The sequence below is a fragment of the Tinamus guttatus genome, unplaced genomic scaffold (genome assembly GCF_059628265.1).
Source record: "Tinamus guttatus ecotype Peru unplaced genomic scaffold, ASM5962826v1 Tinamus_guttatus_pri_ptg000643l, whole genome shotgun sequence".
Taxonomy (NCBI): Eukaryota; Metazoa; Chordata; class Aves; order Tinamiformes; family Tinamidae; genus Tinamus; species Tinamus guttatus.
Window position 1 is genome coordinate 188,629 of NW_028289177.1, and position 20,527 is coordinate 209,155.

The 20,527-nt window shown below is 67.0% G+C and overlaps 2 protein-coding genes across 2 annotated transcripts; both read right to left on the reverse strand.

Annotated features, from left to right (window-relative positions):
- Positions 1 to 853: 853 nt before the first annotated feature.
- LOC104580093 (transducin-like enhancer protein 1) lies at positions 854 to 9,854 on the reverse strand. Its single transcript, XM_088535729.1, has 20 exons — positions 9,808 to 9,854; positions 8,980 to 9,128; positions 8,299 to 8,362; positions 7,828 to 7,872; positions 5,740 to 5,802; positions 5,470 to 5,544; positions 4,932 to 5,127; positions 4,803 to 4,819; positions 4,529 to 4,633; positions 4,391 to 4,435; positions 4,130 to 4,285; positions 3,930 to 4,050; positions 3,663 to 3,838; positions 3,518 to 3,594; positions 3,182 to 3,431; positions 1,832 to 2,079; positions 1,562 to 1,709; positions 1,340 to 1,490; positions 1,178 to 1,254; positions 854 to 964 (listed from the first exon to the last, which is right to left on the reverse strand). The coding sequence occupies exons 1-20, from the start codon at positions 9,829 to 9,831 to the stop codon at positions 857 to 859; spliced, it is 2,295 nt and encodes a 764-aa protein (XP_088391855.1). The 5' UTR covers positions 9,832 to 9,854; the 3' UTR covers positions 854 to 856.
- Positions 9,855 to 14,665: 4,811 nt separating this feature from the next.
- Positions 14,666 to 17,709, reverse strand: PLPP2 (phospholipid phosphatase 2). The gene is made up of 6 exons (XM_010227548.2): positions 17,628 to 17,709; positions 15,751 to 15,902; positions 15,369 to 15,646; positions 15,232 to 15,289; positions 14,985 to 15,161; positions 14,666 to 14,803 (listed from the first exon to the last, which is right to left on the reverse strand). The coding sequence occupies exons 1-6, from the start codon at positions 17,677 to 17,679 to the stop codon at positions 14,666 to 14,668; spliced, it is 855 nt and encodes a 284-aa protein (XP_010225850.2). The 5' UTR covers positions 17,680 to 17,709.
- Between the last annotated feature and the right edge of the window lie 2,818 nt (positions 17,710 to 20,527).

The window sequence follows — 20,527 nt, forward strand, 5'->3', positions numbered from 1 at the left end:
TGTATTTAACAATGTTTTCAATCCCTTACTAATAAAAAGGAGCAAAAGAGTGCGTGGTGTGTGTCCGGCGGGACGCGGCGGCTGGCCAGGTTCCGGGGGCAGCTGCCGGCTGCTTGCACGAGGCTGCAGCGAGGGGGGTTTGGCCTCGGGCCAGGCCCGTAAGCTGAGGCTGGTGGCTCCCCTCTCGCTTCCTTTGCAGAGCGCTCCTCCCGCGGCGTGGCCGGGCTCGGGGCCTGGCGTGGTGCTGCGCGGCCACTGCCGTCTGCCTCTGCCCAGCCACCCCTGCAGCAGGGAACAGGGCGAGCGCAGGGAACAGCCCCTGCAGCTGCAGTCCCAACCTGCGCCCAGAGTGTTGGACCAGCAGCAGGGCCGGTGCTGCCGCTCGCGCGGTTGTCCCCATCTCCCCCTCTTGCCGCAGCTCCCTCCACGCAGGAGCTGCTGCAGGGCCCCAGCCCCCCCTTTCCCCACGTGCATCTGGATGCAGCCCAGCTGTGCATTTTGTTCGTTTTTATTATTAAATACAGCTCAGAAGGCAACAAGGGAGTGAGGACAGAGCCCTTCCTCTCTGGGAGCCTTAACCAAAACCCAAAATGTTACATTAAAAAAAAAGACCCCTGCCCTCCCCCCACTCCAGCTTTAGAAATAAACAAACCCCAAAAGAACAAAACGGAGAGAGGGAAGTCCCTGGGTGCCGCATGGCGAGCAGCAGCCCCAGGCACCCAGCCGCGGTGCTGGGCAGTGCCGCCCCCCGTGGTGTCCCGGGCCTTGGGCACCCTGCGGCCACGCGGAGCCCGTCCGCCTGCCTGGGGGCAGCATCTGTGGGGGCATCAAGCCTCGCCGCTGCCACCGCTCGCGCTCAGTAAATGACCTCGTAGACTGTGGCCTTCTTGTCCCCAGAGCCCGTGACAATGAACTGGTCGTCGGTGGAGACATCACAGCTGAGAACGGAGGAAGATTCCTTGGACTGCAGAGAGCAAGGGCAGGTGGGGACAGGGCCCACAAGGTGCCACTGACTCCCACACCTTGATTTGGGGCCCGGGCTAACATTAAGAGGAGGCTGTGAGGAAGGTGGTGGATGGGATTTGTGGAACAAAGCTTTTTCTTGAGGGAGAGCTGATGGGGCCCAGGCCTGGGCAGCCTCCCACTGGGGCCACCTCCCCCTGCCCGGGCCCCTCACCTGGAAGATGCTGGCGCCGTAGGGTGTACGCCAGGCGTTGAGCAGGTTGTCCTTGCCCGTGCTCACAAACCACTTCCCTGTGGGAAAAGAGCGCGGTGCCGGGGTGGGAGCTTCCCGAGCACTGGGGAACCCTGGAGACGCAGTTGGTGCCCGGCTCCCTACCGCAGGAGGCGAACTTGAGGGACAGGACGCAGCTCTCGTGCAGGTGCAGCTGGTACTTGTCGGGCTTGCTCACGTGCAGGATCTCCACGTTGCTGCTCTCCATGCCGACCGCCAGCCACTCGCCCGTGGGGCAGTAGCCCAGGGAGAAGATCTGCGGGGAGCCCGCTGAGCGCCGGCACTGAGCGGCCCCGCGACGGCCCCGCTCCCGCTCCCGCTCCCTACCTGCGAGCTGAAGTCGTGCTGCTGCAGCTGCCGCCCTTCCCGCAGGTCCCAGCACCGCACCGTGTTGTCCAGCCCCCCCGTCCACAGCTTTGAGCCGTCGTTGGATATGTCAATGCAGCTCGCGCCATCTGTGTGGCCTTGAAACTGCCTGCGAAAGGGGCCAGGCGGAGGAGCACGGAGCCGTCAGGGCCGTGGAGCCCAGGAGCGCTGGGATCGCTGCTGCACCTGCGGCCGGGCGAGAGGCGCCGCTCCGACACGCGCCGGACTCACCTGACCAGGGTCTGGTTCTGCAGGTCCCACACGACGATGTTGCCGTCGCTGCAGCACGAGAAGCAGACCTTGGCGTCGGGGCTGATGGCCAGCGCGTAGCAGGCGGGCGCGGAGGACGTGAGCTCGGCCTTGATGCGGGGCGTGGGGGCCGCCAGGTCCCAGATGGACAGCGTGCTGGCCTCCCCCCCCACGATGAGGCTGCGCCCATCGGGGAGCAGCTTGCACGAGCGGATGTAGTTGTCCCGGTTCTAGGTACGGGATGGGGGAGCTCCCATTAGTCCCTGCCCTCGGGCGCTGCTGTCCCGCACCTGACCTGGCCAGTGCGGCGCGGCCCGGGTGCTTAGATGCAGCCGAGGTAGTGCAGGGCGGGCGGTGCCACCTGCCTGTGTACAGCCCTGGGGATACGGGGACGCCACCTCTCTGCCCTCCGTGTTGTACCTTCCCATGCAGCAACTGCCCCGAGCCCAGTGCGCAGGGCTGAGGCAGCCACAGCTCCCAGCGCTGAAGCTCCGATTCCCCCACACATACTACCGAATTTCTGATGCAGCTTGAAATTATCATGACTCAGTCATTTCCTTGTTTATGCCTCTGTATCCTCAAGGTCAGCTCCACTCCAGGAATAATATTTGTCAGGCTGCCCGGGCCGAGGCCGACAATAGGAAGGAGAGGGCTGGGAGGGGCTGCAAAGCGCATGGGGACACTGCTCCCCCTGCCCGCTCAGAGCAAACTCGAAGGACACAGGTTAAAAATACGCGTGGGTGACAGCCGTGGCCTTGGCTCCAACAGGCTCTGTCAAGCTGTTGTGGTCTGAGAGCCCATTTAATCCAGTTAAAAAAGGAATGGAAGTTCTCCCTCCTGGCCAGACTTGCACAAGCACAAGCAGAGAGGGGGAAGAGAGCGGATGCACGCGATGCTTCAGGGGTGCAGGACTGGACCCGGGGCTGGGGGCAGGCGGCCCCCAGAGCACCTGGCGCAGCCCCAAGGCCACTTGTAAACACCAAGGTCCTCCCCGGGGCCCAGCCCCGCTCCAGGGCACCCCAGAGCCTGTCCCACAAGGGCTGTGCAAAGGCCCTGGGCTCAGGAGCAGCCCCAGCCCAGCCAGCGTTGGGGGTTCCCAGTGGAAGTTGGCAGTCTCTGCCCAGGCAGATTTACTGGCCACCTCAGCACAGGTCTTCCAGAAACTTCTCCCCAGGCCTTTCCAAGTTCTTCCCAACATCCAGCTTCTACCACTCTTTCTAGGACGTGCCCCCAGGCCACCTCATGGCCACGGCTGTGCAGCCCCTGCACTCCCATGGCTGGGAACCAACAGCCCCAGTCACCTCTGGGGACCCCGCGGTGTTGGACCCTCACCAGGCAGTCGAGCTGCGCCACGGCCGTCTTGGCGCCCGGCTGCCCCACGTCCCACACCTTCACGCAGCCCTTGCCGCCCGTGTAGACGTGGCGCGTGGAGTTGCTGATGGTGACGGCGCAGACCACCTCGCCGTGGGTGAGCGTGTGGAGCTGCCGCGCGTGCCGCGGGATGCCAGAGCCGAGGAGCGCGTCGGGCGGGAAGGGCACGGGCTGCATCTGCCCGTCAGCGCTGACGTGGAAGGAGTAGGCACTGGAAGGGGACAGGAGGGGGAGGGAGCGCTGGCGCCCGAGGTGCCCACGGGAGCGCACAAGGGCTCCAATCACCGCCCCACTTACGGCTTCCCCGACGAGCCCACTTGCACGCCGGCCGCCAGCCCCGGGATGCGCATGTGCGGATGCGGGTCGTAGCCAACCTGGAGGGACCGGAATGAGCGTGGGGGGCACCCGCAGGGCCCACGGCTCCCCGGCCCGCGTCGCTCACCAGCGGAGAGCGCCCGTAGCTGCCGGCGGCTGCAGAGCCGTTGAGCTGGGGGGACACGAGGTGCAGGCCAGCGTAGGCAGCGCTCCCGGCCGCGTCGCCGTTGACGGCAGCGTGGGGGATGCCGAAGGCGGCCGAGTAGGGGCTCTGCATGGCCAGCGGTGCCCGCAGGCCCAGTGCTGCGGGGACAAGGGCGTGAGGCGGCCGCGAGCGGCCGGCGCCGCAGACGGCAGCGCAGGAAGTGGCAGCAGGGCCCTCCGCACCCCTCACCGATGGGGTCCAGGGCTTTGGCCGCAGGGCGGAACTGGGGGGCGCCGCTGCTGGCGCCCAAAGCCGCGTCCTGCGACGTGGGGGTGCCAGGTTTGAGGCTGGGGGTGCCGGATTTCTCCACCTGCCGGAGCAGGGCCGGGGTGAGCGCGCGGCGTTCGGCCGGGGCTCTCCCGGCGCAGCCCCGGCGCAGCCCCGCTCACCGCCGGCGCATCGCGGCTACGGGAGGGCGATGCGCTGCTGGATGATGCCATGGACGTGGGGCTCAGCGGAACCGCCTCCTTCCTCCCCAGCGCCGCCTTCTCCGCCCCGTTCTCCCGGGACGAGTAGGAGTGGACGCTGCGCGGGGACGCAGGGTCCTGGAGGCCGGAGGGATGGGGATGAGGAGGGCGGGCAGCAAGACTGCAGCCCAGAGGGTCTCACCAGGAGACGAGACGGACACCAACCCCGGCCCCTGCACAAACCTCATCCACCACGAGGTTGTCCTCGCTCTTGTCTGCATCGCTGCCCTGAAATGCAGAGAGGCTGCTTGGCACCGAGCTGGACGCCTGGGCCCAGGGGAACGGATGGGGGGGACGCAGCAGCGCCCGCTCTAGGCTCACGTAGTCGGTGGCGAAGTCCTTGTCCTCCACCTTCCTCTTCTTGCTGCTGCTGAGGTAGTCGGAGATGGCTCGCGCACGGTCCCCATTGGGCAGCGCCAGGGAGCTCTGGGCAGAGGATCGACGTCAGGGCCACCAGCCCAGCACGGGAAGCTCCTGGCCACAGGGATGCTCCGTGGCTGGGGTGACCCCCTGCCCGGGCGCGCAGCCCCCTCTCCTGGGTCTCCTGGGCCAGAGCCCAGGGCAGCAGGGAGGAAATGTGGGAAGAGGCACTTACGGGGCCAGGGTCCCGCTCTGTCCCCACGGCGGAGGCGAGCAGCAGCAGAACAAGGTGGAAAGGAAGGGACACAGCTGTGTCACCCAATGTCCAGAGCCCCCCCTCCGCCCTGTCGTGGCCCCTGCTCACCTCTGTGCTCAGCATCGTGACCACCCCGGTCGTCCTTGGCCAGGAGCTGGGCCTGGGCCCCCAGCGCCCCCGACAGCGCCAGCAGTCCCGAGGCACCAGCCAGGCCGGCCAGGCCGGGGGGCTGCAGCCCTGCAGGGTGGGGGGTCAGCGGGATGGGGGGTACATGGTGCGAGAGGTGCTGCGCCTGGAGCTGGTGCTGTGGGGATGCAGAGCAGAGCGGCCCGGCCCGGGTCAGGGCAGCCCAGGACGGAGGCGCTGGCTCCATGGGGCAGTGTGGGAGCTGGGAGGGGGCATGTTCTGGGGGGACATGATGGGTGGGCAGCACTTCCCACGCTGACAGCCGGTGGACACCAGAACTCAGGACACACAGACAGAGCCAGCCCCAACCCTCCCGGCATGTCCACCAGCGCAAGATCACACTCCAGGTTCCCCCAGCTCCCCATCTCCATCCCAGTGGGGCAGAGCAAGGGTCTCCGAGGCACCACCATGCGCAGGGACCCAGCACGGCCTGGCCAGCTGGGGCAGAGGGTCGACGTACCCCAATCGCCACGTTCAGGTCGGTCATAGTCACCTGCTTCGCCCGCTCCACGGCCTGGACCACCTGCTGCTGGTGCTGCCGGCAGAGGGGATGGTGGGTGCCCGGCAAGGCCGAGCAGCCCTGCCGCCCTCGGGCCAGGACTCACGGGGACGCAGCCCCTCCGCTGCTGGAATGGACCCGCTGCCCCGCGCGGCTCCTGTCCCCAGGGGTAGGGCACAAGTGCCCTTTCCTCTGGCCAGGGCCAGCGGGAGCCCGCCTGGGCTCACCCACCTCCTGAGACAGGAACGGGATGAGCTGGGCACAGATCACGTTGAGCCGCTTGGCGATCTCCGTCTGGAAGCAGAGGAAGAACACGGGATGTCAGAGGACAAGGGCAGCGCTGGCCCTGCGTGTAGCTCCCCATCCACAGGTTCAGGAGCTCCCAGCAGAGCTCCCCGCTGCCTCCCCAGCACCTGGCCAGGATGCACCAAGGGCGCTGGAGCTCATGCCCAGCAGCTCTGCTCAGTGCCAGGCACTGCAATGCCAGGACAGAGAAGCTCCTTGCTTCCCTCTGCCCCCTCGAGCCCTCTCTGTCCCGTCTGCTCTGAGCGCCCTGCACAAGTGACCTGCCCCAGCCCGCACCAGGGATGCGGACACCCACAGCACCACCACGGCACTGCCGGGCTCGCTGGGGAGCTCCGGAGAGGAGCCCCCCTCTTCTACAGCTGCTGCCGTCCCGCAGCACTTGAGAGCCCCGAGCAAGAAGGAGGAGGAGAGAGGCTGCTTAAAGAAGGCGGCAGCAAAGTCTGAGCTTCTCTGTGCCTGGATCCCTAGCCCAGCATCTGGAAAGTGACCGGGGAAGAGCAGAACGCAAGTGCCTCTGACCCCGGATGGGCAGGACACTGCCCAAGCGCCTCCGAACCTGGGGAAGCGCGAGGAACAAACCAGGCCCGGCCACCCTCTGCAGCAGCCACCACGCTGCTTCCCAGGCTCGCAGGGAGAAACAGCCCAGCACCGCCCTCGCTTTCCCTCCAAGGGAGGAAAAAAGGGAAAGAAGAAAGAAGGGAAAAAAAAAAAGCCAGCGAGATTTGGCAGGCAGCAGTTCTGGGAAGGATTTAGCTGTCTCCTGGGGCCAGCAGTGATGGATTCTCTTCCCTAATGCACTGATGGGCAGCAGCTCCTTGGGGAGAGCTGCCTCCAATTCACTCGCACTCGTTAATGTGCAATTTACTGGCACTTTAACGCTCTCAGCATGAAAAATGATCGTGCTGTTTGCAGCCCCCCCAGCCACCAGCACCGCCACCTCCCCTGCGGCTCGTGGCAAGCGAGCCCACGGCCAGGCAGACGCAGGGAGGTGGTTTTACAAAGAGCTGCAGGCCAGATCCACACCAAAAACAAAACAACAGTAAAAATTAACGTTTCTGGCCTGTTCCCACCCACAGCCTCCCCTGCTGAGCCCACGGCAGCCGCAACAGCTCCACGCAGAGCCCGGCTGCTCCAACACCATCCGTACTCCCCAGCGGACACAACCACCCCAGGGCGCCCGGCTCCGGCACAGGGAGCTGCAGGGACAGACGGGCTCTGTGGCCGGATGGGAGGACGGGTGCACGGTGCGAGCAAGAGGCCCTGACCTAGCGCATCCGCAGGGTTCCCGGCGCCGCTCGGGAATACGGGGCTGGGCAGGATCTCGGGAGAAGGGAGGCGTGCGGGCTGCGCGGCCGCCCCGCTGCCTGCACGGCGCTCGCAGGCCGGCCGCGCGCGGACGCCCGGGCCCTCTCCAGAGGTGCAGACAGCTCCCTGGCGCGCAGCCAGCGGCACCTGGGAGCGGCAGCAACGCGGCTGCCCGTGGGGCCACCAGATGAAAGGCGCTGGCGGCCCTCGGGGGGCTCCAGGCTGCAGCCCCGGCTCCTCGCACGCCCGGGCCTCCCTCCGCCGCCACCGTCATCCCTCCGATGGGTCCAAGCCCCCCAGGCGGCCATGGGCTCCCATGGGCAATAGCTGAGCAGGCCGGGCGGGGGCCAGGGCAAAGGGGGCCGCGTGCAGCACCTCCCGGCACACTCTTCTGCAGCCTTTTTAAAAATAAATGAGAAGAAAATGTGTGCCCACGACGTGCAGCAGCTGGCGGCCCGAGCGCCGCGCAGCTCCGTCTCCCCAGCCCCTGCAAAGCCCGCGAGCAGCAGCCCATCGCCCTGGAGCCCCGGCACCACGGGGGCCGCGCTCCTCCAGTGCCGATGATGCCGCAGCACCCACGCGGGCAGGGGCGGCTCTCCCGTGAGGCCGCGATGCAGAGGGGCAGAGCTCCGTGGAGCGCGGGAACGAGCGCAACGCAAGGCCCCCTTCTCCCACTCCTTGGGGCAACTCCTGCCCGCCAGGACTCACCTGCTTGTGCATCTCGATGTTGAGGCCGTAGGACATCTCGTAGTACTGCAGGGGGGAAGCAGAGTGTCAGCCGCGGGGAGAGCCCTCCGCAATGGCTTGCAACGTCGCCCAACTCAACACCTGCGTTTCCAGGCCCAAGGCAGGAAACAGTCCCGGCTCTTAGGCCAGGGAGCAGAGCCTGGTCGTAGCCTGCAGGACGGACACGGCCCTCCCGGGCTCCCACCGACGTCGGGCAGAAAGGGGTTGAGCATGTGGGCATGCTGCCCTATCCCTCCACACACTGCAGCAGCTAATACCACTCCAGCACCACTACGTACGTCGGGGTAGAGCAAGGAGACAACAACAGCCCCAGGACCCGGGTTCTGGCTTCAAACCCCAAAACAGGGGAAGCTGGAGCGTCCCAGGGCCACGCATCCCTTGGTGGTTCAGAAGAGCCCCCCACCCTGCTCCTTTCAGGTGGAGCTCACTCACCATGACATAATGACGCTGGATTTCTGTTTTTTCCGTTGCCAGCTTTTCACATTCTAACTTCAAGCTGTAAAAATAGAGAGAAGAAAGAAAAAGAAAGGGAAATAGATCCCCAGCTCTCCCCCCAGCAGGGAAGGTCTCCCAGGCCAGACGGAGCGGGAACCTCCCTGCACGCCGTTTGCCCCAGCCTCCCGCTAGCAGACTCGATCCTGCTCTTTGCACGAGCCAAGAAAACCACCACCTGAAAGAGGGTGGGAAGGGGCCGGGGCGGACAGGAAGGGGCTCCCGTGTCAGGGATTGATCTGTGGCGTTTCCCCCCCAGCATCTGCTTCCCAAATGGAGCAGAGCTCAGCCATGCTTCAGGCCTCGCTCTGGCCAGCATGCGCGGAGGGGGGACCCTCAAGCCTGTCGGCACTCGTAAGCGCTGGCCCAGGCGCTCGGTCGCACACGCCGGACCCCCCAGCCCCGCGCTCCAGCAGAGCGAGGTGGGGAGGGCAGATTCCCGCGGATGAGGAGGGTTCGGGCAGCCAAGGAGCTGCCTGGGGCAGCCAATGGCTGCGCGCCCGGCACAGCCAGGGCCCGGCCCTGCTGCCAGCCGCACTGGTGCCCGGTGCCGCAAAAAGCTACTGCCAGCTCCAGCTGAGCAGACGCTCCTCGCTGGCACGCAGGCTGGCAGCGCCTCACCTGTGGTATTGATTTTGCAGGAATTGGAATTCCTCCTTGATCCGGTCCAAGGTCTCCGGATAAGTAAGCTTCAGCGACTGCGAGGTGGCGGGGATGGCACTGGCAGCCACGGCGGCTCCTGAAGCGGCAGAGGGGGCCTGCAGGTGGGCCTGGGCCGAGCAGGGGGACATGGTCACTGCAACTGTCCCTGGTCAGGACCGGCCCCTGGCGGTTTCACTGTTCCTGGAGCCATTCCCATACACTGGGAAGCAGCTATAGGCACGATCAGGAAAGCAGCATGTGCAGGAGGAGGAAAAGTTATGGCAGAGGAAAAGCAGAGACACGGGGCAGTTGATTTCCACCTCTTGGACAGAGGTTCAGTTGCTGGGCAGGCGGAGGAGGATTAACAAGTGCCGATGCTGCAGGGAGCACGGCCCGCGAGGGCAGGGGAGACAACGGCTGCGGCAGAGACCCTGCGCGCCCCGGACCGTGACCCATCCGCACCCTTACATCCCAGCACCGAGCTTTCCACTGGATCCATCCAACAGCTCCCAAGGGAAACTCCCTCTGACTTCACGCTGATCCCTTGACCCAAAACACTCCAGAGCACAAGTGCAGGCTTAAGGAGGAGGAGGACCAAAGGTGCCCTGTGCCCGCAGCATGCAGAAGGCATGAATTCCAGGCAAAGCCCAGGCCGAGGTGTGTCAAAAGCATCTCACACCACTCCAGGTGGGAGCTCAGTTGGGTCGGGACATAGAAACCACATTAAGGACAGGCCAGCAGAGCTGTCACTGGACCCATATGCTCATCCCTGTCTTGGAAGGGCACAACGCCGAGCCGCAGTCTCACCGGGGGCCGGTTTTGAGGGAACATCTTTGGCACCGGGCAGGCTATGACCCCTCGCGTTGCTCCAGACACGGGATGCGCTCTCGAGACCGGAGCCAGTTCCAACCTGTCCAGAATCTCTGAGAGATGGAGAAACCACTGCCTGCTGCGGCCAGGCTGGAGCGGGCACCGGACACAGGGTCCCAGCAGGACAGTGCGTGGCCCCGCAGCACGGGGACCCGCGACCAGACTGCCCACAGCACCAGCCGCGTCCCCGGCGACTGAGCGGCTGCCGGGCCGAGCCGGGACGGGCCGGACCTTTGACAGCCCCGGGGACACGGGCGGCGGGAGGGCCCGGGGGGAGCAGGGAGGCCCCGGACCCCCCGCAGGCGCCGCGCCCCGGCCCGGCCCGCGCGTCCCCCCCGCCGCTCGCAGACAATGGCCCCCGCAGCAGGTAGAGCGGCGGGAGGCCCCGGTCGCGCCGCCGCCCCGGCCCCTGCCACGAGCGGGGCCCAGCCCGGGAAGCGGAGCGGAACCGGCACCGGTACCGGCCCCGGCCCGGGCTAAGACTCACCGCGCTGCTGGCCCCGGCCCCAGCCGCGCGCCCCTGCGGCGAGGCGGGCCGGGGCGCGCCGGGCTGGGCCGGGCCGGGCGGGCGGGGCGGAACCGGAGCGGAACCGAGCGGCGCCGCTGGCTGCTCCGCGGGCCGGGCCGGGCCGGGCCGGGCCGGGCCGGGCGCCCCCCCTCGCTCCGCTCCGCTCCGCGCCCCGCCCGCCGCGGCAGCCGCCGTGCGGGGAGCGCGATCAATGAGGCCGCGCCAGCTCCACGTGGGGCCTGGCTCGTGCTCGCGAGCGCCGGCGCCGCCGGCCAATGGGAGCGCGGCGGGAGCGGCCGCCCCACGTGGGGCCCGCCGAGCTGGCAGCCCATTGGACAGCGGCGCCGGCCGCCCGCAGAACGTGTCAATCAGCGCAGGCGAGGCCGCGGGAGAGGGGAAACGGCGAGGGCGGGGGGAGCCGTTAACCCCTGCGGCGCCGGGCGGGGCGGGGGGGCTGGGGGCGTCAGGGGACACGGGGGGGCACCGGGACCGGGGGGGGATGGGGACACTAGGGGCACTGGGGGGCACTGAGGACACGGGGGGCACTAGGAGCACCGGGAGGCATTGGGGACACCGGGGATGGGGGGACACTGGGACCGGGGGGACACGAGGGGGCACCGGGATCACGGGGACACTGGGACCGCGGGGGGTGGGGGACATTAGGGGCACTGGGGGGCACTGAGGACACGAGGGACACTAGGAGCACCGGGAGGCATTGGGGACACCGGGGATGGGGGGACACTGGGACTGGGGAGTACTGGGGACACTAGGGGCACTGGGGGGCACTGAGCACACTGGGACGCGGGGGGCACTAGGAGCACCGGGAGGCACTGCGGACACCGGGGATGGGGGGGACACTGGGGCACGCGCTCTCCCGGTGCCGACCGCTTGGCCCTGGAGTCGCTCCGATGTCCCAAGCCTCTTCCTGGTAAGCGCCGGACAGAGGGAGCCCCCGTTGCCACCGGGCACCTTCTCCCGTTCCGGAGAGCGCAAAAGAGGGGACGGGGCACGGAGCCTCCCTGCAGGGCCAGGGGCTTCCAGCCCTTACAGTCCCACCAGCCCTGCCGGCACCGGCACCGGCACCGGCCCTGGGCCGAGCGCCTTCCGGGCCCCCCGCGCTCCCGTCCGCTTCCGCTCGGGGAGACCCTGCGGTGTCCGGCGCCTGCTGCAGCCGCGGGTCAATCCGGGCTTAGGGAGCAGCAACCGGAATGCCAGGAGAGCAGCAGCAGCTGCTGGGGTGGCCTCCCCTGGGCAGCCTCGTCCGGGGCTGCTGCAGCCCTGCAACTCGGCCTGCACCCGCCTTTCCCAGGGCTGTTCGGAGCAGAAAGTGAAGCGGATCGGGGCCCTCGCAGCCCCTTCCCGACTCTGGGAAGATTGCAGGAGAGGCAGCAGCTCTGGCGATCCAATAGGTGAAACTGCCTCCCACAGGGATCGCTTTGCTGCCAAGCGCTGCGGTCCCTCATCCCCTCACCCCGCAAGCCGAGTGCAGCGATGGCAGTGACGATACCAGTGACAGCGGCGGTGCTGCTGGCGGTGTCCGCACAACCTTCCCCAAACGAAGGCCATCACAGCTAAGTGAATGCAGCGCCAAGCTTTGCACTTGCAGCTGGGGAGGAAAAACAAACCCGATGGAAGCAAATTGTCCCAAATGGTGGCAGACACATGAGCACATGTGTGTGCTCACGCACAGGACACACGGGGGGAGCGGCCACTGAAAAGCTGGGGTTTGACCTGATTTGCTTCATGGCCTGTTTGTGCTGCAGCCCCTCTGCACGCCCCGAACACGGAGGCGATCGCATCCCCCGCGGCCGCGCCAGGATGCGTTGGGACGGGGATGAGCTTGGAGCGAGGGGCAGCGCCTGGGACCCCACAACCCCCAGCCCAGCTGCTCCACGACTGCCCCCGGCCTGGCTCTGCGGCGGCCGCCGGGCTGCGCAGGGAGGCAGAGAGAGACTCTCAGCCCTTATTATATTTTAAAATGTAATAACGGCGCGAGGTCTATTTTCGTAGATGGAATGGATCATTTCTGGAAGAGAGCCATAAATCTCCGAGGAGGGAAACGATTTGGCCAAGGTCGTGCTAAGGCAGCAACAGCGAAAAGGGGGGAAATGTGGAAGTGATGAGAGGAGCAGGCAAAAGCCGGGAGCTCCGGTGCTGCTCAGAGGCCACCGCTCCGGGCTCGCGGCCCTGGTCCCCGCCGGGCCCAGCCGCGGAGCCGGGGCCGCTCCGACAGCGCCGTCCATCCCTGGGACCAGCTCCCTGTGCCCGGCAGCGCCGCGTGGGGCCGGGCAGGAGCGGGGCCGGGCAGGAGCGGGGCCCGGCGCTCTGCGCTGCCGCCGCTGCCGCCGCATCCCCGCGCCGCTCCCCTGCTGCCCTCTGCCGCCAGCGCTCACCGGCGCAGCCGCCGCGGCCTGGCCGGGGGCTCCCGGGCACCGGAACGATCCGAGGGGCCGCCCCGCAGCCCGGTGACCCGGTGCCTCCGCTCAGGGGGGGGTCCCCCGTGGCGCCCTCTTCCCGCCCACGGGCGGGAGGGGACCCGGTGAGCCCGGCTTGGGCTCGGCAGCGGCTCCCGGCAGGCTGGGCCGGGGGCGGCCGCCGTGACCCACGCGCTCGGGGAACAGCGCTCGGCTGAGCGCTGCCAAAAGCAGCTTGGTACGAAAGGAGCCGGCCGGGCTGAGCGGGCGGCGCGCGGGGCGGCCGGTGCCGAGAGCGGGGCCCGGGCGCGGGGCTCGTCACATCGTGAGTTGCGTGAGGCCTCAGCGCCTCCGCAGTGCGGGGCGGGCAGCTCCCGCGCGGGCCGCCCTGCCCTCCCCGCTTTGTGGCCCAGCTGGTTTTTCCAGCGCCGCATCCAAGGGGCGAAACGGGCTCCCAGGGGAGGGAGCGGGCGCGTTCCCGGCTGGGCAGGGGCCGTGCCGGGAACGGGAGCCGCCGCCGGGCACGGCCGCCCCCCGAGAAAGGGCTGCCCGGAGTCGCTCTCACGCTCCCTCCGCAACCCCTTGCGAAAGGAAAAACAAACCCGGGAGCTCCCGCCTGCTCCCGCGGCTGCTGCTGGCAAAGCGGGCGACAGAGCAGAGCAGCCGCGGGGGGGCTGCTCTGCTGCCAGCGATCACCAGGAGCCCCCCGGGACCGGGGAGAGTCTCGCGGGAGGGAAGCTCTTAAGGAGCCAGAGAAAAACAGCACGTGGCGAGGGAGTTTTCTGCACGCAGGAAAGGGAGTTCTGGTCTGGGCTTGTCGAGACTGGAGCAACCCGCAGTGCATCCGCGCGGGGCCCGTTGCCCTCGCCGGCAGTCGGCGCGGGGTGCACGGGGCTCCGCGGTGTCCGCCGGGCTGCACGGGGCCCCGGACGGGTCGCAGCGCTCCAAGGGCGCGGGTGCTCCTGGGCGCCGGGCCCGGGCGGCCGTTTGGGAGACGCGAGGGAGCTGCCGACCCGAAGCGTCACTTCTTCTTCTTCTTGTTTTTTTTTTTTTTTTTTCTCCAGGAGATTCTCCCCCCGCGCCGGAGAGGCCGCTGCAGCCACCCGGAGCTCACTGCCCGCGGGCTCCAGGCCCTTCCCTGCACGGGGGAATCTCGGCCTTGATCCCGTCTGCTCCAGGTCCGGCACATCCTGGGGCAAGAAAAGAGCTCCAACACAGACATTCCTCAAAGATGATCTAATTTTAAAACTTTATATATATAAAAAAAAGTCGTTACGAAAATGCACGTAGCTCGACAGGAGGCAGGAGGGGGTGGAGCAGCCACGGGGGGGGGCCGGGGCAGCCCAGGGCCCCTTCCCACCTCCCGCAGGAGCCGTGGGCTCCGCTTCTCGTTTCCCTCCGGCCCCAGGGACGTTTCCCGGTGGCGAGGGGGAGGGAAGGGCACAGCCGCTGCAGCTGGCAGCGCTTTTAAAGGCAATGGGAAGCAGAGCAGAACTCGGCCTTGCTTTAATCCTTTCCAAAAAAGTCCTGTCAGCCCAATGGCCACCCCCCAGCGTGGGACACTACCCAGGACATGCTCTACTTGGGCAGCCTCTGCTCGATGCTGCAGCCCTCGCGGCCTCCTGCCCCTCATCCAGCCCCACGAAGGGGCGCAGGGCCAGATGGGGAGCGGGCAACACGGCCTGGGAACAGGGCACCCCTCCCAGCGCCCACCAGGACAGGGAGCCCTGTCCTGGGATGCGGGGGACTGGGAATGGGACCAGGCACACAGGGAGCCAAGGACAGCAGCTGCGGAGGCCAGTGATGCCATGGGACGGTACTGCAGTCCATCTGCACATCCCCGTGAGCTGTGGGGACCCGTGCAGGGACCTGCTCACGGGGTGCCCCGGCAGTTGTAGTGATTGCGGTCAGGGTCACTCATGGCGAGTGGGAGGCTGGGCTTGCGCTCGGCATCCTTCTCCTCGCACTGTAGCGGAGGACGGTGCTTGAAGAAGTCAGAGACGTAGCGGACCTGGAAGAGAGGGCTGGGGAGCACTCGTGCCACCATGGCACCCACATGGACCTACAGCCAGCCCCGGGCCCGGGGCCCTGCAGGGCGGAGGGCGCTGGTCCTGTGCTGCACTCTGCATGCCCTGCAGCCCCATGCAGCACATGCAGCTCATGCAGCCCCATGTACATGGGGGGACACTTACAATGAGGACGGCAATGAGGGCTCCCTGGAGGAGCCCCGCCAGCACGTCGCTCCAGTGGTGCTTGTAGTCGGAGACGCGAGTGTAGCCCACGTAGATGGCGAAGGCAATGAGGAAGAACTGGATGGTGGGGCGCAGCAGGCGGGCCCCCTTCCACACCAGACGGGCCTGCACATAGAGCTGGGCAGTGGCAGCACCATGAGCGGCACCGCCAGGCCCGCGCCCCCGCGTCCCCCTGCCCCACACTCACCGCCAGGAACACCATGCAGTACATGCCGAAGGAGGAGTGCCCCGAGTAGAAGGAGAGCCTGCGGGGAAAGCGGGCGTCAGGCCGGGCCGGCACCGGCAGCCCCGCAGCCCCTGCGCCTGGGTGGCCCCGTGACTTGCCTGGACTCGGTGACGTTCCTGCCGGCGCCACGGCAGATGCCCTCCAGCTGCACATAGACAGAGCAGTTCACCCTGGACCAGTCAGGGTTGCAGACGGCCAGGAAGTTGGGCCGCAGGCGGCCGATCATGTACTTGGCCAGGTCAGTGAGCGACTGGCTCACAGCTGCCCCAAAGAGGAAGGTCCCCAGCACCTTGTAGAGGGCGGCCAGGTAGTTGTTGTACTCCGACTTGGAGTAGAGCCGCTCTGTGTAGACCAGGTAAGCCTCCCCCACCGTGACCTGCGGGCAACAGGATGCTCCAGTACTTGGCTCTGCAGCACCAGGGTGGCCATGAGAGCCCGGTCAGGAGGGAGCCACATGGGGCCAGGATGGCACTTGCTTACAATGAGGACGGTGCAGGTGATAGTGACGCTGGCCATGAGGCCGTGGGTGATGGTGTCAGGCTTGTAGGGGTAGCGGATGGAGTCATCGCTGCAGTAGAAGCCCCGCTTGTACGGGGAGTTGACCGCTGTGAGGATGACGAAGGGCAGCGAGGCTGCAGGGCAGAGAAGGGCAGTGCTGGGATCCCTGTGGGATGCTCCAGTGATGCTCTGCGATGCCGGGGAGCAGGAGCATTCACGCCACAGCGTGCTCCGATTAGCGGGGAGCTATCGGGCGCTGGCAGCTGCCTGTGGCAGCCAGATACAGGGAGAGAGGGCGAGACAGGCGCAGGGCAGGGAAAGGGCTGAGGCCTCTCCTCCCAGCGCAGCAGGCACCTATGGGGCTGCACGGAACCGCACTGCTGCCCAGCCCATCCCGTTCCTGCTCCTGCTTCCTCAGCTCGACGCTGCCAGAGCTGCGCGGCGCCAGGGGAGGCCGAGGGCCAGAACTCAGGGATCAGTCACTGCAGACCGGCACCACTCCTGGGAGCGCTGCTGCCTCCCGCAGTCCACCTTAAGCTGGACTCCTTCCCGGTTCCGCTGGGAAATTATTTCCGCCTGCCCTTGTTTAGCCGTCTCCTGGGCCAACCTGCGCCTGCAGCCTGGCCCCTTCCCTGTCCCAGCTCCTGTGCTGCTCCAGACCCGGAGCCCCAGGAGGGCAGGGGGAGGCGCACGGCCTCGTCCAGCCATGGTGCAGGGGTGGCCAGGAGACCCATGTGCTTTTGGAAAGTGCTGAAAATACCTCAAATGCTTACTTTGCAGCTCAAATTAGACACCCGTCTCATCCTGGGTAATTTTGTCCTTCAAAAAAGCTCCCATAAAAATAAAAGACGCCTACGCAAGAGAGACCAGAGGCCCAAGCACAGACAGGGACCTGCCTTTCCCCTGGTGCTCGGGCACTGGGAAGCAGGTCCTCATGCAGTGGCTCCAGCAAGAATTACCACCTGGCCTTTATTTTTGGGACACCCTAATTAGGTGCTCAGAGGGGCTATTTTGGCAGTAGCATGTTCCTGCCCTGGGCAGCAGCAGGAAATTGCCTGGAGCTGGCAACATGCTGGGGCCGCGTGTGGAGCCGTCCCCACTGAGAGGCACCCGGCAGAACCGGGACAAGGGGGAGCTGCCGCCAGGATGCACCAGGGCTTCTTCTGTCTTGCCCCAGCTGCCCCCCAGCTCCAGCCCTGCCGAGCACCACTGTGGGCACAGGGATTTGCCAGCACCAAGGACCTTGCACAGCTGCCACAACGGGGCTTCCTCTGCTTCAGTTTCCCTGGTCAGGATACTGCATCACACACCGCAAGGACCCTGAGGTCCTGGCCGCGGCCGGCTGCACCTTATCTCGGGTGATGTCGTGCCCGCCAGGCCGAGCGCTTCCGCGTCATGCCATGACGCCCTGTGGTTGCTGCGCAGCCTCCCGGGGACAAAGGCTGCTGCCAGCCATGGCCCAGGCACCACCATGGCCCTCCGGATCCCCCAGCCCCGCGTTGCTGCCCCAGCCCAGCCTGGGGGTCTTTGCCCGTGGGCACTCAGCGAGCACAGGAACCTGCCCTGGGCCACAGGGCCTGTAAGCAGGACACGGCCGGGATGGGAGCATGGGATGATTCGCAGCTGGGACTGGGGTGAGGGCGGGGAGACTGTTCACAGCTGGAACAGCACAAGGGGGTGCACAGCTGGAGCAGAGGTCATGGGGGTCATTCACAGCGGGACTGGCAGGACACAGCGGAAAAGGAGGGCATAGGGAGGGGTCATGCACAGCTGGACCAGGGCCAGTACCGGGTCCCAGCTGAGGGCGAGAAGGACTGGGGGCTGCAGAGCCCCCACCTGGCACCGGGCCGGGCTCTTACCGACCACCACGCAGAGGACATCGAGCACCACCAGGACCATCCTGCGATCCATGCCGGAGCTGGGGCTGAACGAGGCCGGAGCCAAAGCTGGGACTAGAAACAGAGTCCAGTCGGGGGGTGACAAAGCAGTGTCTGCGGCGGAACCTGGAGCGGAGCTGGAGCCGGAACCGAGGCGGTGCCGGAGCCGGTTCGATGGCGGCCCCGCGGCCCGGCCCCGCGCTCACATGGCCCGGAGCGGCCCTGCGCGGGCCCGGCCGAGAGGTAAAGTCCGGGCGGACGGGACGGGACGGGGCGGCACCGGGACGGGGCGGGACCGGCAGCCGGTGCCTCCGCCCGCGGCTGGGGCGGGACGGGACGGGACGGCGCGGAGCGGCGGCCGGGGGGGCGTTGAGGCAGCTGTGGGGCGGGGGGAGGTCCGGCCCGGCCCGGCCCGGCCCCGCTCCGGCCACCCCGCGCCAAGAGGCCCCGAGTGGCAGCTTTAACTTTCCTGCGTCCCCACCAGGACGAAGCGTCCGTGAGGGCTGGGGGATCCCATGGGAGCGGGACGGAGAAGGAGCCTCGGGGCGGGCGGGCGGGACGCGGCGCCGAGCGGCTCCTGGAGGGAGCCGGAGCCCCCGCTGCGACCCCGAGCTCCGTCCGCCCCGCGCCGCGATGAGAGGCGGCGGGGGCCCATACGGGAGCAACACGTGTCCCGCCAGCGCCGGGCTCATTTTCTAGCAAAAAGAGAGAAAAGGGAAAAATAGGAGGATGGAAAAATGCAGCCACAGAAATGTCGTGGCTGCGGGAGCGGCGCCGCCGCAATCTGCTTCATGGAGACAGATAAGGCGCTGACTCAGGAGCGAAGCCTGTTGGAGGGGACAAAGATTCCCTGGGATGATCCGCACGGAGCCGCCGCCGGGAAGGGGCGGGAGGAGCGGCGGGAAGCGGCGGCAGCCGGGCTCGAGCGCGGGGCCAGTCCGAGTTTGCCTTAAACGGTAACAGAGCAGCAGGAGCGGCCCGGGCGGGCAAAGCTCTGAGCGCGGCTCCTGGCTGGGGACGGTGCCAGATCCAGGCCTGACTCTTGGTTAGGAGCGGAAGGAAATGTAAATAATACAGAAACCACCCAAATGATAGCTACTGTGCTGGTTTATTTAAGTCCCCCACAAGCGGCTTGAGGAGAATCCCCAGGCTGTTGTGGAAAGCTTGCAGAGCTGGAAACTCTCTTGGGATGCCCTGGGATTTAAGGAGAACAGCAGCATCTCCTGCTAGCTCCCCTCTGCTCCGAGATGAGGCTGTCTGCCCACCACGTTTCGGCTGGCAGCTCCATGCGGAGCAGGGGTAGTGAGCTGACGTTCCCAGCGCAGCCCTGCTCAATCTGGCTCTTCCCAGGGATAGGGGAAATCCTTCCTCCTGGGTGAGAGACATCAAGGAGAGGTGGCTGTTCCCATGCACAGGGCCACTGGGAGCTGGTCCAGCCTCCACAGACGGGTGCCCTGGTATCCCTGGGACCAGACAGCAGCCCTGCAAACCTGCCCCTTGCTGTGGCCGGCTCCTCCACACCAGCCGAGGTTGGACCCTGCATCTGATGGGGCTGCGCAGAGCAAGGAGCTGGCTGCTCTTTGGGAATCACAGGCACCTCCTGAGTGCCCAGGAACGCTGCAGCCAGCAGCAAGCACCGGCTGTTTGGACAGGGGACAGGGAAGGGCAGGGGATGGGAAAGGGAAGAGGACAGGGCAGGGAAGGGAGCGCGCCCGGTGCGCACGGCGATTGCCCTCTGCTGTCCAAGGGCCCGGCTGCAGCGCGGCCTGCGCGGCTGCGGCACAGGGCACGGCGCGGGCACGGGCGGCCCGGCTCCCTGCGCCGGCACGGCCTGTGCTCCCGGGGCCCAGCGGCTCCAGGCGGGACAGGGAGCAGCAGGCCCAGGCTCTGACAAAACAGAGGGGCTTTGTGGCCGGAGCGAGCCTGCCTGCCGGCACACACGCAGCGGGGCGGCAGGAACGTTTCCCTCCCCTCAGGATGTTATTCCTGGCTAAAGGCAGCGAGATGTGGATAATCCCCCCAGGCTGCTCTGGTTTTGGAGGGCTCGGGACACCTGTAAGAGCAACGACTGCTCCCTGCCCTGTGTGCACGGAGCTGGGAGGGAGATTGAGCCAAGGAAGCCGGGTCTCCTTGCAGGCCCTGATGGGACCTTGCTAGGAAGCAGGGAAAGGTCCTCAAAGGCAAACTTGGAGCTGGACACTTTGGCCAGGTCTAGAGTGGGGCGAGCAGCACTGAGGGAGCAGCGAGCCAGGGACGGGGCCCAAACCCTGCTGGGAGGGCAGCAGAGATGGGGCCAGCCCTGAGCCCAGCCCCGAGCCCAGCCCCGGGAAGCGCCCGCGTCCCCGCCGAGGCGGCTGGAGGCACCGGCTCTGCCCTGATCTGCGCAGGGAGATGCTCTTTGTGGAGCAGAGCTGGGGTTAAGGACAGGTCCAGCGCAGCCACCCCAGGAACAGAGCGGGAGCACCCAGGCTGCTCTGGGCACGTGGGAGGGGAGGGCACGATCCCAACAGGGACCTTCAGGATCCGCTCCCTGAGGACAGGCCCACGGCCGCACTGAGCTGCAGGACGCGGCCTTAGAGACGTGTGCGGCTGAACAAGGACGGCGGCTTCGCCCTGCGGCTTCCAAATCGCTCCTCTGCGCACACGAGATCGGCCTCTGCCCACACGGCTCCGGCCCCGCAGCAGGCAGAAACGGCCCCGACTCCCTTCCCGGCGCACGGCCCCGCAACACCTCGGTCTGCAAAAACAACACGGGCTTCCTGCTCGCTTTCAACTTAGGTTTTAATTAAATAAATAACGGCGCGGAGTCTTCAAGGCAGTATCACTTCACAGTGTAGGGCTTGTAGGGAGGGAGTGGAAAAGAGTCCAGCATTGAGAGCGGC